The 25,642-nt window shown below is 33.6% G+C and overlaps 1 protein-coding gene across 1 annotated transcript in view; it reads right to left on the bottom strand.

The window, feature by feature from the left end:
- Nucleotides 1-604: 604 nt before the first annotated feature.
- Nucleotides 605-25,642, bottom strand: part of ANTXR2 (ANTXR cell adhesion molecule 2) — a 161,081-nt gene continuing 136,043 nt past the window's right edge. The window contains exon 17 of the mRNA XM_059922783.1: nt 605-3,866. Within this exon, the coding sequence (XP_059778766.1) occupies nt 3,828-3,866 (39 nt within the window). The 3' untranslated portion in view covers nt 605-3,827. The remainder of the gene's footprint in view (nt 3,867-25,642) is intronic.

Below are 25,642 nucleotides of genomic sequence, written 5' to 3'. Positions count from 1 at the left end.
ACTAAGTGAAATATTAATTTAACTCTGAGACTAGAGTACATGGCTGTACCCACTTCATCACCTGCAGATAGACAACATTCTCCAGCCTCACCTGCTTGTTTCTTCCCTTAAACGTACAACAGATGTACCAGAGGTATTCTCTGATTCTACAATACGTATTTCCTTTCATATTAAAATAATGTATATATTTCTCTCCTGTGCACATATACCCACTGAAATTTTCCAGTAGCAATAAAATACTAATGAACTTCCTAAAGTAGTGTGATACTGTACAAAATCTAGTAACCACAAGGCTTTGCGAGAGAAGAGGAAGTTACAATGTTTACAGTATTCATAAATGTTACCCGTTTATATTTTGCCCTCTTAAGATTGAAAAACAATATATGTAAGCAGATCAATCAAAAAATATTTTAGACACCTTCTTGGCCATAATATAGGCTGTTTTAATTTTAAAAATAACCTAATAAATTGCCTCTGAGCAGTAAACAATGGTCAGTGATATTTACATAATAAAGTTAAGTTGACAGAGACACCCAGATCTTGTATCCAGTATGGATTTATTAGAAAAACAAATACTGAATAATTTATGATTTAAAGTGGTTAGAATAAAATTCAGGAAAAATATAAGCAAATCATTTTCTTTTCTAACAATTTAAAATGTAGGAGGTTTAAACCTTATATATTTTTGCCAGAAGAGTAATTATCCATGGATGACAGATGCCGCTCCCTACTTAATGGAGGGTCTCAAATTTTACTCTGCATCTCATTGGGAAGGAAATATAAAAATTTAAAATAGAATTAACTTGGGGAAAGGCATCAGTGCTGCAACTCTTAGCACCAAATGTTTTTTCTTGGAGCACCAAATGCTTTAAGGAAAACATTCCAAGTATCAAAGTTTTCAGATAGATAAATATTTATGGATCAAATCCATAAAGAACAGACATTGTTATGAAATATATATAGATGCCTTCAAAACTTTCTTTCCAGGCAGAGTAGACACATAAGTTAGGAGTCATTTCCCACTTAATTGTTTTTGCAACCTTATGCAACACAAATGGATTATGGATAAAGACTTAACTAATTTATTCACAGAAAGTAGATCTTGACTGACATTATGTCCAAAAAATTAAACAGGAACTGTTTCTCTATATAAAATATAAAATGTTACTAAACTTATAGAAATGGCTTTATTTTAACCTTTCATTTTCCTGGTTGAAAAGTGTAGCGGTGTCCAATTTAGTCCTTTGGTGAGAATACAGTACTCTTTAAAGCAAATTCTTCTCAATTTGCTAGTTAGCATAATCAGAGAAAATTATAACCTAGATCTGGTTCATATATTTAAGTGCAATAAAATTCCATCTGTCTTTGAACTTTATGAATGATACTTTTTTAGTCTATACATAGACCATTGCCTATGACCATTGACTCTCAATCCCTCTTCACTAAGAGTTCTTCATAGTGGTATCAGAACTGGAAATCCATTTTCATTACAATCTACAGAAAGCTATTTTGCCATTTAAGGGCAAAGGTCTACTTACACTGCTCATGTACAAAATAAAAGTATCATACAAATGCCATGATACTAGACAAATTCAAAGGAACTACGAAAGAAGCAGCCTTAGTTTCTGTAGTACCCTTGAGGCTCTTAAATTCGGGGTGTGCACTGGTTGGAAATGAAGTGCCAATTTAAGAAAATTGCCGTAGGCCCTGCACCAGATGCAGATGTAGAACAATGGCCTACAAGAACTCAATGGGTATATGTCTGGTTTCCAAGTCACACTTGCAAACATGGATAATTAGTACCAACACTACCATTTGTGAACATAATGGACATTTTGGAACTGGATACAATTCTGTCCCTGCAACTAATCAAGACAATTAAATATTCAACCAAACAAGGCTTGAGTTCATGTGGGCTTAAAGAAAAATGGTAGCCGAGGCACAGGTAAAATTTTATTTATGAATATGTAGACACATGACTTTGGATCCAGCCAGCCAGTGACATAAATAAACTTGAGCAAAAGATTCAAGCTAGAGGATATATATGTATACATATATCTATGTATAAAAATTTGTGTGTGTGAGCAAGGCTTATTGGAGCAGTGCAACAAATCTGGACACCAACCATCAGAATCACTCCCATCCTTTGAAATTTCCATTAAGCGCGCAATGGGGGTAATTATACTGGGATGCTCCAAATCACTGTTTCCATCTTGTGCACTCACATGCCCGCCAAACATGAAATGTTCGCCTTCTCCCTTCCAATGTGATGGTTGTTGAACTTATTTTTAGTGTCATTTGATAAGCCTTTGTGCTCGCAGAGAGACATCCCACTGACCCAGCCACTGGTCATTGTCTATACCAGTTCACATCAAAGCAGGCGCGCTTTGTCAGGTTTCCAGTCGAATATCCATTTCGCATCTGAAGTACAGTATCGAAAGTGACTAGATCATTTGAGTTTTTTTCTTCAGCTGCTGCCTCCTTCCTCCCCCACAGTGTTTCCGCTCACGCTAACATAATTTGGCATCGTTGACGTGACACGATGGTGGTTTTTCTAAAAGAATTATAATACATACATTTTCGATGTTTTGTGGTGGTAGACCCTCCTGAAAATTTAATTTATAAATTGAGGAGAGGAGGCCTTTTTTTTCTCTCTACTGAATCACAACCAAGGTAGAGTGCCCCTCAAAATCCAAGTAATGCGCATACAGTAATAGGTCATTCAATGTCAAAAGGCATAAAAAAGATGAGCAAAATCTTCACAGGCTGCTGCTTGCTGTTGCCTTTAATTATATTAATTAAATTTTGAAATTTTCATGCAAAGAGAGTTGCTGGCTTGTGACGCTGAAGAGCCCTTGGAGACTTGGAGGAAGAAAATACCCTGAGCGGAAGCTTTGTGGTTACTGCTTCCTTTAAATTAAAAGCAAAACAAACTCCTAGGTATGTTTACAGATATTACTGCTTTATGTACTACTAAGCCCTAAACATAGAAAGAGGGGTAAATCTACCAATCCCAGGGACAAGTTCTCAAATCATGAGTCCATTAAGCTTCATTGAAGATCTCTGGTTAGAGGCCGTCTTCCTGTGGAATTATGCTCTATTAATTTTCTTCTTTTCCCAAGTGCATAATGAAAGAAAGGTGCCTTCAAAAACTAAAGGGCAAAATCTTGCTTGCTACCAATACCTTGAGGCATCCTGTCTACATTTTGTCATACGTGTGCACTTTTCAGTGTTAGAATGACAAGATTTTCCAGTCAGAAGCTTCCTGGAAGGCACATCGTGGTAGGGGACTTGGAAGGATTTTGTGATCTGACACAGCTATAAGGCAATAGACTCCTTTATTTGCTTAGCCTGGTGGGAGATTTCATACTCTGCCTTTGGCTAACAACCTTGCCATGTAAACACACAAGTGCCATGTTTCCATGTAAAATGCTCCTTTCTCCATTAAAGATTCACCAGGGCCAACTGTTTTGTGCTCTCTATTTTGATATCATCTTCATGCTTTTGTTTTCACTTTTTCCTCTTTTACACATTCAAAAAAACTTTCTTGTATAAACCACAGCATGTACATTAAAGTTCCTTTTTATTTTTAATGTCCTGAATCATGTGTTACCATTGAGTTTCATCAATTCCCATGTAGATGGCAGAACAAGAGTTTGAAAATGTTTGATGCAAGCAAAGCAGAAGGCAGAGAAGACATTTCCTGACTGAGAGGAATAAAGCTGCTCTTCCAAAAACTTCTGAAATGCACTTTGTTTTCTTTTGGTTGGAAATCGGCATCGTGAAAATGTACCATCTTCGTACCTCTTGGTCTTCCTGCTTTCCTTTTACTGAGAGGGAACTCGGGAGAAGTTTATGCATCGGCCCTAGGAAAGAAACAAATCCTTATTGAAATACAGAAGTAATTATTTAAAAAAAGCATGAGAACACCTAGTTCTCCTACTATGATATAACAAACGATTACCCAAGGTAAGGTCAATGTTAGGATGAAACATGAAGTCATAAGGTTTTTTCTTTGGGTCAAAGCATGATGGTTCATTCAGATCTTTTCCACAGCAAGTTCACCTACACAATGGTATGGTAAAATTAGAGTGAAAAAAGCACTACAGAAAACAGAACTTTGTTATTGCTATTTAAAGAATAGCATTACTATCCGAGCAATAAAAATATCAAAGCCACAACCCTGTATGTTTCTACAGTGTATTAAAATGGAAGTGTCCCATTTATACAATCTGGTGCTTTTAAAACTGATATAAAACTGGTGCTTCTAAAATGTATGCATGAGAAGTGTATTTAAGAAGTTGTAAGAGATTGAGGATAAGAAGTCAGGGAGAAAGGGAAGAGATGCCATCTCTTTGTGATTCCATTTTATAATAGGCTTTTGCAAGAGATTTATTAGCAATCTTGTCCACTGTTGTTGATCAGTTCTCACAACTGCACACCACCATTATGTGGTCTCTATAAATGGTGACTTTATTTGCATTCCACATTTCCAAAGAGAGTTTGCCATTCCAATTCCTTAGCAGTTCAATGAAGCTTGTGGAAACACATTGTTTCATATGTAATCATAAATAATCTAAGAATTAGTTGAAAATAAAGTTTCCAATTAGTAATAAAAGATCCCCTTCTTCCCTCTCCTTGGTGTGACATTGCAGATGTACTATATAAATCATGTCTAGATTCCTTAATAAGCCAAAAGGTAGCATATTGCTTTCTACTTTAGGGTCCAGATCATCACCCTATTGAGATTTTCCTATTTCTCATATCTGCTCTCTAACTTCATATTTTAGAACTTCTCTTTATTTCCCTCTAAATGTGAACAATACATTTGTTTCAAATATCTGGTACATCCAGTGTAAATGGTACATTCAAAAGGAACAACAAATATTGTTGGAGAAGAAAGCCTGGAATGTAAAAACAAGATTTTGGTCTATTTTCCTCTCAAAAGTGACTGTTCAACAAATTTGGAAATTTCAGAAATTAATGAAAAAACAGAAAAGCATAAAAGCAAACTAGTTTACATTTACTCTTGCCTAAAAGGCAAATATTCATCAAATTATCTGTCTTCTAATAATTTTGGAGGTAACATTATTACTATAATTGTCAAATTTATTACTTTGTGCCTAATGTCTACAAATAATATCTGTGCAAAAGGAAGTGGGCGAAAAGCATGGAGAAGACTACCTTAGAATGAGCTAAAAATTCCTTGGTAATGCAATGGTCATAGGTCATGTACTCAGACTGTAATTTTGTATTACCTAGAACCTTCAGAGAAGATTTTTAGAATGAATATTAAGTGAAAAGATGCTCTTCTCCAGATTAGCTACATTTGGCATCAAGTGCCAAGGAAACATTTAAAAATGTTATTTTCATGATATATCCCTTTCCTAAAAATTTTTTTCAGAGGGCAGAAAAATGACATAATTAATAAATATTTGGGCAAATCAGTAAATCAGCCTTTCTAAGCCATGACATTGTGATAGTATAACTATACATACAATGAGAAACAGATTTTAACTATGAATATTAAAACAGTGATGAATATTAAAAATATTATCTTCTGGCAATTTTCCAGAATCAAACAAATATATGAGGAAGTATATGAGGAATGACATTTTGACAACAAAGATATGCATTAATGACATTTTTCTTGTGTATTTATTATGGACCCAAAAAGTAAAAGTTTTTTCTCTTCTGCATAATTTTGAAAAGAAGTTACCATGAATTTCTACTTTTATTTGCATTTTATCACTAATTAACTAGATTTAGATATAAGGCTCTTTTTCGGACCATTTCTGTTCCACACACCAGATTAATCTGGTGACTCTGATTCATTTATTTTATGCAATTGGAGGGTTTAAAAAGTGAAATTCATAGTTCACCTGAATTCTCAAAATCACTTTAACACCTAAATTATTCCAGACCTAAATTATTTTCTATTTCATTTAGTGTGGTTTAATTAAAGATTTAGCAACTCAAATGAAGAAAGCCCTATTGATTTTGACCCTGAGGTCCTTACTTCAGCTCTTCAGCTTGGGATTAAGTATTAATCATCAGCTGCCGCATGTCTATTGATTCAAGTACCCAAACACCCTGGTACATGCAATATACACCCCGTGTTTTAGCACACACATTGACAAAAACAACCAAATATCTCCTCACCTCCTAATCATGGACTCAGTGTTTTTCATTTTTTTCAAGATCTGATAATGTTTTATTTTACAGGAATTTAGAAGTTGGTAACTTAGAGGAGTTCTATTCCAAAGTTACTTCCACTGTTAAGCCTTTCCCAGCTCTCCCAGTCATGGGGCTCCTTCCCCCAAATTGCATCTCTACCACAGCCAAACTACATTACACCATAATTGTTTGCTTCAAGATCAAAAGGAAAAGTAACAGTGGTTAAATCTGAGAGCTCCAAAGCCTGAATATGTATCCCAGCTCTGTTATTTATTAACCTTGTGACCATGAACAACTTATGGTTTCTTCATCAATAAAATGGGGATTAAAAACTGGACCTATTCGTGACTTCCCAGGTGGCACAGTGGTTAAGAATCCGCCTGCCAATTCAGGGGACACAGGTTGGAGCCCTGGTCTGGGAAGATCCCACATGCCGCGGAGCAACTAAGCCCGTGCACCACAACTACTGAGCCTGCACTCTAGAGCCCGTGCGCCACAACTACTGAGCCCACGTGCCACAACTACTGAAGCCCGCATGCCTAGAACCCATGCTCCGCAACAAGAGAAGCCACCACAATGAGAAACCCGTGCACCACAACAGAGTAGCCCCTGCTCGCCACAACTTGAGAAAGCCCACGTGCAGCAATGAAGACCCAATGCAACCAAAAACAAACAAATAAATAAATAAATAAGAAATAAGTGACTAATCACAATTAAAAAAAATTGGACCTATTCTTAGGACTGTTATAAAGATTAAGTCTGTTAATATAGATCTATAAAGCACTTAGAACAGTACCTGGCACATAGTAAACTTGCAATTAAAAAGCAGATAGTTATTATCCATCTCCCCTCTACGATGTCATTGCGCAGTGTCTAACATAGAGCAGACGTGTTATAAATACTCACTTAGAAACAAGTGAATGGATGGATGATGTATAAAAGAATTAATACGTAATGACTAGACCTCTACTGGGGGAGAAGCCAGACCTTAAAAATGGGAAGATAGAAAAAGTATGAATTTGAGAGAGGGAAAAAGAGATTACAAAGGAGAAAAATACAACAGTGGAAAAGGAGAGAATATGGAGAAAATAGAAAAGAGTAGTTCTAAAGAGAAAAGATAGATAAAGAATAATCAAGAAAAAAAGAAACTATTGGCCAAAGGAAATTTTTATTTAGTATTCCATCAGGCACCTTACTCCCAGGGGATTATTTCATGCTAGCTGCTACCATCCACTTACCAGAATATTCTAAAATCAAGGCAACATATCATGGTTGCAAGTGGCTGTGATTAGGAGTCTGTGGCCCTTTGAATACTGCTCAATACTATCTTACAAAACGCATCAATATAATGCCAATTATGTTTAAGGTCAAGAATGTTAGGCTGCCATTGATATCATGGCAAGCAGTCTAGGCCAGAACACAGCAGAGCAATTTTTATTCACAGGAAATGGGATATGACAGGGTTTACAGGTCTGCCATATCCTCATGCTTACAATGCCTATACAATAAAGGTATGTTATCAAGGTAACAAGTAAAGCAATGTAAAATAACTTGAGCATACAACTCATCATCAGCTGGTACAGAATGGAAAATATTAGTAGTAATAGTGTTTATTTTTCTGAGACTATTTCACTTTAATTACAAATAATACAAGCTCTGAATATTTTTAAAAAGTTAATTGAATAGGTTAATAATAAACCATTCAATGCAACCTAAATATACAGAAATATACATAGAGACATAATTTTAATACTTTATTCTCTATATAGAGGTTAATACTAGTATCAGGTAACAGGACTATATAGTCTCTAAAATAAACCACTTAACTTGTAATATGCTAAAACAAATGAACACAAGATTTCTGCTAGCAAGAGTTAAAACAAATGTGTAACATTATGTTTGCTTTATATTTTGCAAAATAATTCAAAAAATTTGAATTCAGGTGGCATAAGTGTTTAGGGAATAATAAAACATGCAATATAAAGCATAATTATTGATGTGGAGAAATAACATTAATTTTCTCTATATTTTCAAATTTTTAATTAAATATTTTTTAAAATAATTTTCTTGACTTAAAATCATGCTCTAATCATGCATCTAAGTTATGGGTAAAATCAAAGTATACTGTTGTCGTGATGCTTTATGTAATGCCCATATTATTTATTCAATTAGGCAATCACTTCAACCAACTTGAATTTGATATCATGCCGTATAAGTCACTAGGTCATAAATTTCAACAATAAGAACATATAGTCAATGTAAAATTGAATTAAATGAGTATCCTTAGGACTGCATTAGTTTAAAAATGAACTATGTATGTATTCCATTCTTTTGCCTTGGGAATATAGAATTCCTTGGATGCAATGAAATAATTGTAAAATTTATCCATTTTGTATGACATAGAGATTAGGAGTAAAATTCCTTAAATATTAAAAAAAATAAATTTAGGTAGAACAAATAGAATTTAACTACTGACTTTAGATTATAGCCAAGTACATTTAAAGTACATTAATTTAAAAATTGTGATAATTCAGATAATGACTGACCAGGTTATAATTTACCTTCTCAATATATTAAACAACCAGGCAAATTAACTGTAAACAAGATTACTATTGGCATATTTACCTACTTAAAATAAGCTGTAGAATATTAGAATTATTTATATATTAATAATTGACATCATTGTATTGTAATCTGGGTATGACATTTTATTTGCCTAATAAAAATTATGGTTTAAAAGGAATAAAACTGCCTCCCATTGAATGTAAACCATCTTATGCAACCTTATATTGAGCACATTACCTAATTAGTGAGCTTCTGTGGCAAGAAAAGAACTCTCATGCATTGCTAGGGAAAATATAAATTGGCAAAAACTATATATAAGCAACATATGTAATAATAGTCTTTAAAAGCTTATATTCCTTGACTCAGTAATTTCATGTTGGGAATTCAGCAAAGTATCTGTAAAGTAAAGTATCTAGACAAAGATTTCAAAATGTTTACCATGGGGTTTTTATAATGTGAAAAATATAATCAGTAAATTAATATTTATTTCTGTCTCACAATCAGAGAATAATTAAATTATGATTAATCTATCTAACGGTTATGTAGCCATTAAAATAGAAATTTAAAAAAAATTTTAAAGATGTAGGGAAATGATAAGTGAAAAAATGCCAACTTGTATATATATGTAATTATAATTATGCAATGTATATCGAAAGAGTAAAAGACAAGACTAAGAGACTACACCAAACATGCTATGAGTAGTGGAATTGCATATTATTTCTTACATTCTATTTTATATCTTTTCTGTATATTTATATATTTGATAGCTTAAAAATAAGTTTTCAAAGACCAAATTCAATCAGCAAAAATGCAGTCTTTTCTACACATCTATATTTATGTTTTTAAAAGTCATTATGGGGGGGCTTCGCTGGTGGCGCAGTGGTTGAGAATCTGCCTGCCAATGCAGGGGACACGGGTTCGAGCCCTGGTCTGGGAAGATCCCACATGCTGCGGAGCAACTGGGCCCGTGAGCCACAATTACTGAGCCTGCGCGTCTGGAGCCTGTGCTCCGCAACAAGAGAGGCCGCGATAGTGAGAGGCCCGCGCACCGCGATGAAGAGTGGCCCCCGCTTGCCACAACTAGAGAAAGCCCTCGCACAGAAATGAAGACCCAACACAGCCAAAAATAAATAAATAAATAAATAAATAAAATATGTATAAAAAGAAAGACAAGTGAGAAAAAAAGAATTAAAAAAAAAAAGTCATTACAGGAACCAATTGACTACTCTCAGGAATCACCACCATCTACCAACTATACCAAAGTTCTTCAGCATTCATTGTTCGCATAGGTCAACTCATTTACTTGTCTCTAGGTTGTCTTTTACAGTTAATATCCTGATGAACCCACGTGTATGCAGTTCTACTCAAGAGTGCGTGAGTATGGCAGAAGCCACTGATTAATAAATTTTATAATCCACAGTCAGCATTTTCATTTTTATGGTACACAGTTCTAAGAGTTTTCATAAAATGCTTTCTCAAGCATTTGTCCAGGCTGCAATCAGCAATCTTATTTTAAAAAGTATATGTGTGTGTGCATGCATGCACGCATGTGTGTGTACATGTGCACACATGGCCTACCTCAAGCCCTGTGCATACTGGAGTTGACCATATTTAAATAAAAATATAACGTAAATCTTTAATTTTCATACAACATCAAACTTTCTAATGACATGCACAGTATCTAGGGTATATATATATATATATATATATGTATTTATATATATATATATATATGTATTTATATATACACACACATATATATCTGCACTCAGTCAACAACATAGAATATTTATACCTCAGGCACTTATCAATAATAATTTTTGAATGCTTTCTCTCCAGATCTGTTGGCAAAACTATCTTTGAAAGTGAGTTCTAAATGAAATGCTAGCCATCGATTTCTCTAGGTCAGTGGTTTTTTTGTTTTTCATATTATAGTCCACGAAGTCCTGGGGGTTCTACAAGGTGCATTGGGGACCACTATGGCTGGAATGGTGCACAAGAATGGAGCAAGCAGGCACATGCAAGCCTCCCCAAATCCAAACCAAGAAGATGCACTCTCATCTACCCTTTAAAATTGCAGTTCAGTATAATATTTTTTTTTGTTGACCCTAAAAATGTGGTTTGATACCTATTCAAGCTATTCATACTTAGGTGAAGCCAGATCACCAGTAAACTATCAATATACCTGGACTTGGTTTCTTTACTTTTCTTTAGAAATACCTTCCTAAATCAATCTATGACAACATTACAGCATTATCCCTTTCAACTTTTGGTCATTATCCCTTTCAACATTACAGCATTATCCCTTTCAACATCCCTTATCAACTTTTGGTCGCATCTAGAACTCACATGAATTTTGGTTACATACAGAGAATTTTGTATTTTGGAAAATTGCTATTGAAGATGTTGATATTAAGGGATCAATTCTGAGAGTTCAGAGCTAGCTAGGAAAAAGCATGTCACTTCTGGTAAGCTCATGTGCTTCCCTTTTATTATATAATGCCAATTATGTAACTCAGCCTTTCTCTTTGTGCCTTGACTTTCAAAAAGCTCAGATTTACATCATGTTCTAAAAGCATTGCTACTCTTAGTGTACATTTTCTGGTATAGCTATCTTAACTTTGGCCCATGTTTACTTCTCTATTTTTATCCTTAAGTTTTATTGTATATTTTTTCTCAATATTTCTCTACAGGTAGATTAGGTATAAGTAAGTGGAAACTAATATATATTTCTTAATTCTCAGCTTTCTTAATCACAAAGACTTCACACTCATCTAAACCTTTAAAACCCTCCAACAAATGTACTACCTCAACCTCTACCTTATACAAAAGATCATATCATGTCTAATTCCCTTCTTTGTTATCTTTTCTTATTCTGGTAGGGCTTACTGAGGTACTGTTCAGATAGCTGATGTCAAATGACGATTAATTTGAATTTAATCTTAACTAAGTTAACACAGATAATTAATATGAATTTGAAGCTTATACATGAAAGCTTGCTGAAACTATACTATTCCATACAATCCCAAAAGTTCTGCAAGAATAAATCCCCTAGGTCTAAAGACTGAGAGCTTAACTTCATTTTCTTTGACTGCTAGGAAAAATAAGCACAATATGATTCTTTATAAACTATAAATGTATTTATATCCCAATCCATCTCTTAGAGCAGAGGTCTGTGCAGAGGCTTTACTCCATTACTCACCTTCCATCAGTATAAGAAGGAAGAGAATATACCAAGGATACATCACAAACAGAACTCTGGTCATAACAAAGGCTAAACTCACAATTAGAACCTGTCAGTTTTAACTCCACTTAAGTGATTTTCAGGCAACACCAAGTATCTATTAGAGTAAGAGGTTAATTGACGTTTCATTGTTGTCAATACCTTCTCTTAGGTCTCATAATAAGTAGGAGTGGAAAGTTGGTGCCCAAAATAAAAATGTCCAGTGCTGTAACTGTTCTTCAGTTAACTAAACCAAGAGATAAAAACTAGACAACAGTAGGAACCAATGTATTTGCTGTTGGTTAAGTATATAGACCCCAACTCTGTTGCAATATTTGAAAACTGATTTTGCCAATTCATTTTCACTGTGACCAGAGTAGCATTAGCCAGAGCAAGTACCACATTTCCCATCTCTTGAGCATTAAAATTCTGCAGGCATTAACATTTGCAAGCTCCTTTACTAGCTATCTGCACAGGATATATTTCGCTGCTATAACTGTAATAGTATTATGCTCACCTCATAAATATCCATTGACAAGCTGAAGCATACAACTGCACTTTGGTTTAGACTTTTCAAACACAGATAGCTGATTTATTTATATCTCCACTTTAAAAAAGAGTTTACTAAACCTTCATGCTTTGTGCAACAGTGAACAGTGATTCAAATTTAAAATTATATACAAAGCACAGATACACAAGGAAACAAACACAAGACAATTCAAGAGGTCCAGGAAATCACAAATACCAGGAAAGAATTTTGACTTGAGAACACAATAGGCTCTTTGGGTGAAGATTTCCTGTAGCAACTGGAGGTACAGAGTGAAGAGAAGGCACCTACTATTCTCTCTCTCTCTCTGAATGTCAGAAATTCTTGAAAGGTTTACCTCATTTTTTTTAGTAAAAGGACAAGTTAGTAGTCCTTACATATTTAATACTAACAGTATAATAGGACTATGTGCAACTCTCAGCAATATATACATATACAAACATATACATATATACATACATATACACACACAGAGAGAAAGATATATATACATATATATATACATATATAATATATAAAAGAATCTGTGTTATCCTCTGCTTTTAAAAAAAACTGAAATATTTTGAGCTGAAATATAAGTTCCATATACTTTTTTCTAATGGAAGCTCAACCTATAAATGTTCCACCTTACAGTGGAGACAACACACCATATGGATATTCAGTTAATGTCATGAAGGGAAGTACTGAGTTTGCCTGATAAATTCACCTTCAATTTTTTTTTCTTCTCCATTCTCTTATGGCATCTGCAAAATGTTAGTGACTATATACACACTGTTAATATTTATTTTGCAAATAGCTATGTACCTTTATTTTTTTGAGATTCAGACATATAGTTGGCATTTAATGAAACATCTAACTCATACTTCATAATAGTAAGATATGAAGGCTAAAACTGCCTTCACTAAGTGCAAGGCAGAACCCTCCCAAGAGCTGGAGACATAGCAGGAAAGCTGAGAGAGACCCCTACATAGTACATGACATTTTCCTTGAGACCAAAGAAGTAGTCAACTGAAGGCTAGGGAGAAAATCAGGAGGGTAGTGAAATAATTACCTTTTCAAAGACACATGGGGCCTTCCCTAAGGGAAAGGAAGCAGCCTATTGAAGATTTGGGGAATGGCAAGAGGAATGAGAAAAACAGCTCTGAGGGACACAGGGCCTTCTTGAACCACATGTCAGTAACCTGTTGAAACCTGGGAGGAAGAGAACTGAGAAAGAGCTCTCCAAGACTCATGGGGCCTTCTGAGAGTTCAAGGAACAGGGCCAGTCAAAGGCTATAGGCAGGAGATCAATATGGAAATAGGTCTCTCAAAGTACAGAAAGTGGTGGTTGGTGGGCATAGGGAAGGTATGGTCCTGGTAGCTGAATAGCAAAGAGAACTCCCCTGCAACCAAGAAGCTCATAGGTGGGTTGTAAAGGAGAGAGAGACAGAGACAGAGACAGAAAAAGGAAAAGAAAGAGAGCTCTGCTAAAGGAAAATCCCTGATCTTACTCTCAAAATTTTGGAAACCAGTAGTGAACTAAAAATAACTAAGATGGCAACAAACCAAGACCCAGCTCAACCACAAATCAGCAACATGACAGAGGAAGGGTACACATCTTTCTAGAGGTAAATATTATCTAGATTAGTCTCTATTTTTTATGACAGTGTCCAGAATAAAATCACAAATTATGGTACACACAAAGAAGCAGGAGAATATGACCCATAATCAATGGAAAATACAGTTAATATAGGCAAATCTACAATTAATAAACAAGGACTTTAAAATAACTATGATAAAAATGTTAAAAGTTCTAATGAGAAAGGTGGACAGCATGCATAAAAATATAGTGAATATCCACAGAAATATGGAAACTTTGAATAAGAACAAAATTGAAAAACTAGGGACAAAAATGCAATATCAGATATAAAGAATGTTTTTGATTCATGTAAAAATATACTGAACATAGCAGAAGAAAAACTCACTGAACTTGAAGGTAGGAGAATAGAAATTGTTCAAATTGAAAAGCAAAGAAACAAACAACTAAAGAGAATCTGAGACCAGTGGGACAATATCTAATGGTCTGTCACATGAGTAATTGGTGTCCCAGAAGAGAGAAGAAAGAATGGGGAAGAAAATTTTGAAAAAAATAATGGCTAAGAATTTCCTAGAATTGATGAAAGGCATAAACCTACAGATCAAAGAAATGTAATGACCCTCAAGCAGGATAAATACATAGAAAACCTTATCAGGGAACACATAATAAAACTTATGAAAGCCAAAGAAAATCCTAAGAGTATACCTCTCTGTCCCTAATCATCCCCCAGCTGAAGATATTCTGTACAGAGAAAACAACTGTAAGCATGACAGCCAACTTTTTATCAGAAACAATGGAAAATACAAGACAGTGGAACTCTCTCAAATGCTAAATGGGGAGGAAAAAAGTCAACCTAAACTTCCATATCCAGAGAAAATATCACTCAAGAAGGTAAGCAAAATAAAGACATTTTAAGACAAGCAAAACCTGACATAATCTATCTGCAACAGGCTTCAACAACCACGAGTGCTAAATGAAGTTCTGAAACTGAAGGAAAAGATACTAGATGGAAGCCTAGATGTGCAGGAAGAAATACAGAGAAACAGAAGTAAATATGTGCATAAACATGAAATATAAATATATAAAAGAAAATTTCTTTATGACACTATTGATTACAAAAATAATAACATCAAAATTAGGAAAAATATAATATATTATTGAATTTATATCTTATGTAGACTACCACATATGATAATAAGAGCACATAGAAATAGAGGGGTAAATGGAAGTTAGGCCATGGTAATATTTATGTATTATTTTAAACTAGTATACTATTGTAGACTGTGAAAAGTTAAAGAAGCATATTGTTATCTCTAGAGCAACCACTGAAAAACAGCGCAGAGGTATAGCTTAAAAAGATAATAGAGGGGATGGAATAGATTACAAAAAAATACTATATTAATCCAAAAGAGGGCAGAAAAGGAGAAACAGAAGAACAAAGAATGGGTAGGACAGATAGAAATAAAATACAGTAGATACAAGAACTGGAAATAAATTGAAACAAATGAACTGGATACATAACCACATTGACAAAAGAACTACTTCAAGTGACTTAACACAGTATTGTGTTTGTATACCAACTACAGAATATAATTTAAGGATAAATAGACCAGCAAAAAATGTTTTATTTCATTCATTAGTCTTAATTTTACTAATACTATTTTATTATTAATTTGTAGCTATATATATTATAGGATAGAGCAAATAAGTATTTTAATATTGGTAAGGCCAAGATTTTTCATGTAAGAGAAAAGGGGTACAAGTATAAATTCAAAAACATTCAGCGTTAAGATCCTTTGATGCTAAATCAGAATTAAAAGTATACCATAACTCATGATTTTTTCAAAACTATTGAATTTCCTAGTTCTACCTGCTGAAAATGCTTAGAAGCAATGAAAACCCAATAACAATTAGCACCCCTAGTATCCAAATGTGTTCTCTAAATACCATTATCTACTAAAAACATCTAATGCTCCTTGGAGTTGAATGGTTTATTCTACTTTTGAAACAGAAAACATAAAAGATGAGTCTGGGACATATTATGCCAAAACTAAAGAAATTTATCAAAGACTAATGTGCACCATGCCAAAAATATATAATAATCAATATGATGAATCAGGCTTTTACAATATGGTTTCTCTGATCAAACTTGGCATCACAAATAGTAGAACAATTGGTGTGATGTGTTACCCAGTGCACAGCACCACTTATGAATAATCCATTCCAAAAGAAAAAGGTGATTCTGAATCATAGCAAGGGGGTAGAGAATGTCAGTATATATGATCATGTGTGTGGCAGACCAGTGCTGGAGGTGTTATAATTTTATCAAAATGTTCAGGTGGCATTGAGCAGAGATTATAAGGAGGTCAATGAAACTATGACTATCTGGGGAAGAATAATTCTTGTAGAGAAATCAACAAGTGCAAAGGCCCTGGGGTGAAAGCGTCTTTGGCATATCTGTAGACAAGTAATCCAGATAGTGTGGCAGGAACAGACTGAGCAATGAAGAAAGTGGAAGATGAAGTCAGACAGGAAGCAGAGAGCCTATGATGCAAAGCCTTGTAGCAGGAGCTGTTATAAATTCTTTTTTAAAAGCCAGGTTACTAAAAGTAAACATCTGGATCCCTTCTCATCTCTTTTACAGCAGACTGAGATAAGATGTTAAGTGATTTACTCTTCGAAGTTCTTAAGGCCAACACACACACACACACACACACACACACACACACACACACACACACACAAACTTTCTCTCAGTCTCTCTCTCCCACACTCACTCAACAGACAATCAGAATAAAAACCCAAACTCCAAACATTATGTCAAATAATGGTTAACTGAAATAATAATTAATCCTTATTAATTATTTAATTATTAATTAATCCATATTTGAATTATGTATTTAGATAAATGTGAGGCAAATCCAAATGAAAGGTTTATTATATCACTACTGTTCAATCAGGTGGGACATACATAGAATAAATTAATTGACTCAGTGTGGAAGCATGATGCATGAAAATATTAATTTTCACTTGAATATCTCTAGACTTAAAATTTTAACCTCAGTTGTTAACATCAGAGAGCAAAACTTTTACATGCAATTCATTTGTCTTTTTCCTAGGAAATTAGGCATTGAGATATTTATTTGTCTTATCAAACTGCTTTAGGCACATTTAAAGAGAAACCCTGAATGCTTATACATCACTATTCATGAAAAACATTTATTGAGACATTTTGCTAATGTATACGATCTTAGACATGCAATGATTTCTCTCTAGCTAAGTTTAGTTTCTAAGAATTAAATCCTTACTTTTGGGACTCTAAAACAGTGTTTGTTGTCCTGGTTAAAAAAAATTAATACCTAAAAACATGTTGATGAATTCAGCCTGCACATGGTTTCATTAGTTATCTCTACTTAAAAGTATTCACAGCTCTTCGGGTCATTTGTCAGAGAGCTAAATTCCCAGCTAATTTGAGACTAAGACCAATCATTTAACAGCCTCTTTCAAAGAAAAACAAATATTAAAAACTTCCGTTAAGTTTTAAAATTAATACTTGATGGGTAATACCAATTAAAAATACCTTAAAGAAATGTACAGTTTTTAAAGCTTCATTTTGAAGGGTAATTATAGATAACTTTCTAGATTATAAATGAAAAAAATTTATTAAAAAAAACTACCTAATGCTTTATCTGGAAAATTAGCTACTGTGATGCTGTTTTCTTTCAGCACAGCAAGTATTTAGTGAACTCATTCCAGGTATTCAGTCCTAATAGAAGACGTACATATGTATTCAACTTTTTCACAACAAATTTATGCTTTAGGTATTTTTATTACATTTGGGAAAACCAATTTTAAACAATTGCTGAACTCATTTTTATATTTAATAATGAATCCAAATCCCCAAAGTCAGGATTTCATTTTGAATATTTATTACAGACTAATATTTAGATGTATGATATCAGAAGATATATGCTTTTCTATAACACATAAGTAATGTGGATTAAAATTCTTCACATTACACTTCTACATTCTAAACTGCTAGAGCAGCAGGCAAATGATTACATTTACTGCTAAATTTATACCAAGGAGAACAAAACTTCAAGCAGCACCTTAAATCGTTTATACTAAAATTAGGCCAATAACAGCATGAAGACTATCCCTGCTTTTATGTGCACATGCAAATCTGAACGCGCCTTTCATATATAGCCACAGGGATTTATATTGCAAAGATAGATGCCACTGTGACCCAGATGGTCACTTCACTTATCAATGAGTATACAGTGGCACTTAATGGGAATCCCTTGCTTTTCACACTATGAAAAGAAACTAAACATGAATTTTGTCCCTTGATCAATACAGACATTCCTAGCCTAAATAACATCTCAACTAACAAGACTGACTCAAAATAATTGAGGTAATATTAAACCATCTCTAGAGAAATAATCTCCCTCAAACGGAAAGAATAAACTTCCAAAGTTTAAACATTTATACACAGATAAGCATACAGATACATTCAAATAAGTAGACAAACATGATTGTGATAGTGTTTCAGAATACTAATTACTTATTCATGTGTAATAAGTTACCTCTATATGCAAATGACCGTTTGCTTCTTTGGCCATAGAACTCAAAAATGCTGAAGACATGTACATGTAAGAGTCAAACAATTAAAAATGATTGGATTTGATTATTTAATTTCCATTTGATTGTCTACATGTAATTATTCAACATAAATACCAGATCCAGAAACTGGAGTTTAGGTCTATCTACAAGTCAGGTATTGGGTCTTGTGTTAGGGCAAATAGAAGATTTATGGATGGTTGGATATGTAGATAGGTAGATAGATATTGATAGACAAATAGATAAATAAATACATAGGAAGATATATAGATAGACAGATGTGAATATAGAAATAAATTTTCAGTTAGCTCAGAAAAACAAATTCTGATATTCAAAGACAAAATGATTTTCTAAATTAAAAATAATAGAATTAGCCTAATGTCCTACTACAAAATATAATTAGATTCAGATGATAGCAAAATTTGTTCAGCAGTATAACAAATCTTTTAAATTTTTTTAACAAAAAAAATCTTAAGTATTTGTTTAAACTCTATCTTCTTTCCCAGACTATTAGTTCCATGATCGTTTTGTTTCATTACCATTTTGTAAATGCTTAGGACAGTGTTCACCCTACAGTTTGTGTTTAAACATATTTGCTGAATTAATGTTAACTACTGAGTTTGAAATACTAAATTTGATCTATGCAGCAAACATCTCTCTAAAACATATAATTGATATTGATAATAGATATTCATATGAATATTGAGATAGTTCAATCTAACTACACGATGATTAGTAAGCTATAAAATAAAAGACAGTGGTTCACTTGCCTACACAAATAAACACAAAACTATAAAACTACACTTCAGTTTTTGCTAACTGATTTATAATTAAGCAATAGTGGCAATCGTTCCAGGGCAAAAGTCTTCCTGGCTTATTTTGTGACATGGATATTCAAGCAGTCCTAGAGGTCTCCTTTCCTATATGTCAGCCCAATGCTAGGCATAATAGGGAAATGACTGAACTGGAGGATAGAAGTGTTCTAAGCTGGAAAACAAGTAGGCATCAGGGAGGAACTGAACGTGATATCAATTTTAAATAGAGAGCAGATGGTAGGAATTGAGGTCTGCTTCAGGCTTGAAACCTCCAACAGGCAGAGAAGATAAAAGTATGTATTCTGAGTCCATTATTATTCTTAGATCTAAATACAACACATGTTTGACAAGCAAGAAGTGGTCATTACGAGTAACCTAACCACATGTAAACATGTCATGAAGTACTGAAATATTAAATCAGTGCCCAATTAATTAATTGATTTTATGGGTGTTTATTTTCCTTTATGACTCTGTTATTCCCTGTCAAAGAAATCAGTATTTGAAGAAACATGGTGTTTCTTCACACAAGTGGCATACCACTTACTATCTCTACGTGTGTCAATAAAAATTCCAGAGACCAAGTTATGTATCAGGAGGAATTATTCTATATTTTCTGATTACTAACATTATTAGATTTGAAAACAATACAGCACAATTCATGCAGATTTCCCAAAACACATATTTTTAAAACCCTCTTAAAATTGATGACACTTGCTGACAAATGTGAAAGTTTAATATTTAGTGGATACTGAACTCTTTATCCACAAGTAGAGATTTGGGCTTGAAAATAATGAAAACATTCTTTAAAAGAATAAAATATGACTTGATAAATCAATTTCAGTTACTACTTATTTAAAATTAATGAGAAAGTCTTTAATCTACAATGCATTATTGGAGTTGTTGTTCCTTTAGTAAGAGATTATTAGAAAAGTATTCATTCTATGGCAGGGCTGGTAAACAGAACATTCTTCAGAGTCTGGAACATGAAAGGAAAAGGCAAGAAACTGCCTTTTGCAACTGCAAAGAATCTAGTGTTCATAAAGCTTCCTTTCTTTAAGTTCAGTCTCTGTCACACTTTTAAAATATGACAACGAAAATTCAATTCCAAAACTTTGCCACTGGAAAATGTCTCTTTGACTGAAACAAAAGAGATGCGCTGGTAGTCATGCATCTGCACAACGCCACAATGAAAGCTGTGCTGAGCTGTCATACTCTAACCTACCATCCCACTGTCACAGATAGAAAGGCTATGTGAGATGACAATGTAATGTGTGGTTTGAATGGCATCCTTGAGAAAAATCCAACTGCAGCAGCACATTTTTAGATTTAAATGAGGAAGACGGGTCATTCTAAATATATATCATTGTATTTTTTCTTCAAAGTCAACACCTATCTTTAGAACTTAGAGAAGACTGAATGAATGAAATACGCTTGTATTGGCAAACCCCAAACCTGGACAATCATATCAGCATTTTTATTCTGTCTCTACTGACAACATCAACGCACCTTGTGAAAAGAAAGCCAGATGTTCCTCCTATATGGTGCTATTAAAAGTCTGTTTTACAGACTTAAATTATATTCACTGTTTCTCTTTTTTTTCTAAATGATGATGGCATTGAAGCCTTTGATAATGAAGAAAACATATTTTTATGTGGGTTTTTGGTACTTCTAGCCTTAAATATACAACTTAACATATGTTTAAGACAGAGCATATGGAAATAAGAGAAAAGCAAATCTGAAATCCAGGCACAAATTTTACTTTATAGTAATTTCAAATCATACCAGTTATTGAGACTCAGCATCAACAAAAATATAATCTCTTTGCTATAATCATGCTAACCTTTAAGACTTAGAATTTCCACAGTTGATATCTCATTGTTCAGGTTCTACAAAATTCATCCCAGATTTTAAAAGGATTAGATCAAGAGAGTCCTTGCCTTTGTGTGACTTGGGGTCATTTTCTTATTGAGCAATATTAAAAATAACATCTTTACAAATCAGCCACTGAATAAATTAATTAGCAGCAACCAGTGTTAACAACTTCCATCTATCCACTTAACTGCATTATTACAGAGGTGATGTCCATGAACAAGTCAGTACTGAGCAAAGAAAAATTTAACATCCGTCAGCTGTTATCTAGACAGGAAGAAATTTTAAAGCATTTTTCTTCGGTTGCTTTTCACTTTTATGAGAAAAAGACAAATTTTACCTAACAAAATGATCTTACAATTTACCACCAATCAGTGTGTTCTTAAACAATCACTTCAATGTCCTATGTTCTTTACCTTGGGAGAACTGTAGACTTAAAATTGATTCAAAATTATGGTTTTGGAAAACTTTCAAGATGGACAAAGGTCTGCTGAATTAACAATGATTGATATGTGTTGGATAAATCAACCAATATTTTTAAACAAGAATTTGAATCCAATTTATTTAAGAATTAATAATCTATTTATCATTCATATTTTCTTGTGCATGTTTTTGAGGGGATTTAGTTAACCAGAATATTTGTTTGTTACCAAAACATAGCAATCCCAATCATGTCTATTAAAAAAAAGTTTATTAAACCATGTCATCAATGAGCTAGGAGTGTGTCTAACTTGATGTCCGAAGGTTGTAGTTACAACCTTACCATTTTACAAACCACATGTCAACTTCCATCTAGAAGTTTTAGCTTATGTGGCTGCAAAGATGAGTGAGACTGCTGCCATACTGAAGCAAAAAGAGATTTGATTTTAAGCTTAGAAAGGAAATTGAGAATTTTTAAAGATCTGTAAGGACTTGCATGTGAAAGTAACTATTTTATTTTTAAAATACATCAATTTCAGCAAATTTGGAGACAGCTAAACATAACATGTCTGTAGATATTTTTAAATGAACTAAGAAGTCCCACTGTGTTTCTTATATGGAAAAGCTGCTATGAGGTTACCATAACTTATAAGTCTTTTGTCTTTGTATTCTTATGCTAAGCAAAATGCCTGAGTTGGAAGTACATACCACCTGTTTACAAACAGGAAAAAATAAGTGGAAAAGTAGAAGCTAAAAAACAAAACTGTCATTATCCCACTTCACACCTCTTAGGATAGCTAGTATCAAACAAACAGAAAATAGCAAGTGTTGGCAAGGAGGTAGAGAAATTGGAATCCTCATGCATTGCTGAGGGATATGTAAAATGGTGCACTGTGGAAGATAGTATGGCAGTTCCTTTAAAAATTAAAGATAGAATTATCATATGGATCCACTGCATATATACCCCAAAGAATTGATGGTAGAGAGTCAAAGAGATATTTGTACAGCCAGGTTGACAGCAGCACTCTTCACAATAGCCAAAAGGTAGAAATAACCCAAATGTCCATCCACAGATGAATGAATAAACAAATATGGTATATACATACAGTGTAATATTATTCAGGCTGAAAAAGAATGACATTTTGATACAAGCTACAATATGCATGAACCTTAAAAACACTTTGCTAAGTGAAATAAGACTGACAAAAAAGGACAAGTATTGTATGATTCCACTTTTATGTGGTATCTAAAATAGTCAAATTCATAGAGACAGAAAAAGAAGTAATGGTTACCAGGGGCTAGGGGGAAGGGAGAATGGGGAATTATTGTTTAATAGGTACACAGTTTCAATTTGGAGTGTTGAAAAAGTTCTGGAGATGAACAGTGGTGATGGCTACTCAACAATGTCAATGTACTTCATGGTCCTGAATTTTACACCTAAAAATGGTTAAAACTGTAAATCTTATGTTATACATATTTTACCACAATAAAGAATTATTATTTACAGGATTTAAAAATCAACTGAATTATTACCAAAATTTATAGATTATAGTGATAGATGAATTCAAGATATAAAAAATCAAAACGTTCTCATAGACCAGTAATAATTGTTAGGAATATTATGGAAGATATGTTTAAATAAAAATATTTATTAATTTACTTTAAAAGATGTAACAGACTTTTATTATACATTACTAATATGTGGTTATCTATATATATATTTATCATAATTATTTTATCTGTCATGATAGTTACTTGATTTTAATGATGACATGAAAAAAGTAATTATTGCTTAGTATTTTTGCAAGACATATAGCCAAGAAAATATTTGACATTTCAAAAGTTAACTCAAAATTGTTTTATATATATATTACTATCTGAATCCCAGTAGAGTGCTAACAAAGTCTTGACTATATGCAATAGGTGGGAATAAGTAATTCAGAGTGGAACAATTATCCTGATAATTGAGACTGGGAGAAAAAGTTGCTGCTGGTTTTCCCCCAGCCTCTGTTCTGTTCCCTCAGCCATTCAAGTTGGCCCTTCTCCCCTATTTGCCTACCATCTGGTGGACATAGGTGACAACCATTGGGGCTCACAGACTCGGCCATCAAAAACAAAAATGTAAAGATTTTAACTGTTAATGAAAGAATAAAAGTTTTCGTTAGTTGTCCTTCACGTTGCTGCCACCACTAGTTTCTCCAAATGAGGCAGGACCCAGTGCCTAGGACAGGAGCAACTACTATGGCATTTCTTTCTCCTAGTGCTAACTTTGCAATACCACTGTGATTCTGAAGACCTTTCCAAACTGATACATGGTTAAATATCCATAAAATAGTAAAGCAGAGAAACCAGTTACAATCACTTTTAAAAATATAATTTGAACCATAACCAACTATATTCCAGATGAATATAACCAATAGTTTTCTGACAACAACAGCAATGAGAATTATGACTAACCATTATACAATTTAGTCCTTATTTACTGAGTGCTTTTCTACGGACTTTGTAAGCACTGGGGTTATTTAATCATCACTCCTTTGTGGCAGGTATTAATATCCTGAATTTATAGATGAGGAAACTGATGCTTGGAGAAGGCAAATCCTTTACTTAAAAGTTCATTGCAAGTAAACAGCAGCTGCAGACCCAGGAGAGTCAACCTCTAACACCCATAATCATCACCACTAAAGCACTAATAAAATTCTGTATTTTGTATATATGTATAGAACTTTTAAAATTACATTAGAGATAATGAAATATTACTGGATGGGAATATAGGGAAAATGCCTACATTTATGAAACTTAAATCCAGTGAGAATTCAGAAATTAAATACATTATAAATTAAATCTGAAGAACATTATGAAAAGAATTATAAAATTTTCAAAAGGAACTTATATGAGAGAGACCTTACATATTTATGACCATAGAAAATGAACTCAGATCTTTAGCACCTGCACAATACAAACTAGCATGTAAGCATAGTTGTGGATCAACTACATTAAATCCTAAAGCTTTATCTACTTTCCATTTAGGATGGAACTCTTTTCAATAACATACTCACATTTCTATCTTCCTACACTGAGTTTTCTGCCCATGTTCTCATATCCAAGACAAAGCTTCATAATGATGAATATCGATGATTATACCAGAATGTAGTCCAGCAATGTCCTTAGGGCATTCTGGGGAATGTGAAGCTGCTTCTTCTTACATTAAACAACTCCGGATTTCAGTGTTTGTCTGAGTCTTGTGTCCATCAGTTTTCTCTTTCTCTTCCTTGCAACTCCTTCCTCTCATTACTGTGATATATCCACCTTTCGCAGCCCCTGCCCCCAATTCTACTGTACTGCTTCTAATTTGCCACAGGTATGGAAACCAGATAACCAAGTCCACTGAAAGTAGGTATAAGGTAAAAACAGATAATAGTGTAAATGAGCTGGGACTCTTCCACATCTATTTTTACTGATGAGAGAATTATTTATCTATTTATTTCCATTTATAGCTCTAAAGTGTGTTTTAGGCATGAAAGTTGCTGATCTATTTTGCAATACCATACAGTTTAAAATGATATAATCTCAGAAAGATCCTACAGAATAAATTCAGTACACTGATTATATGTTCCATACTTTTCCTACATATCACTGTAATATTCTTAAGTCTCAATTTCAACACATTTACCAAAATAGAGTTCAATTCAAGCAGTCTACCAAATCTAATCAACAAAACCAAACTTACATTATGTATATTCTCTGTCACAGAAGAAGTACTCATATATTCAAATTGTACATAATTTTTCTCAACTTGAAAATTTTGCAAATGTGCTTTGTTGTATTTC

The sequence above is a fragment of the Balaenoptera ricei genome, chromosome 5, assembly GCF_028023285.1.
Source record: "Balaenoptera ricei isolate mBalRic1 chromosome 5, mBalRic1.hap2, whole genome shotgun sequence".
Taxonomy (NCBI): domain Eukaryota; kingdom Metazoa; phylum Chordata; class Mammalia; order Artiodactyla; family Balaenopteridae; genus Balaenoptera; species Balaenoptera ricei.
This window is presented reverse-complemented; position numbering and strand designations above follow the sequence as displayed.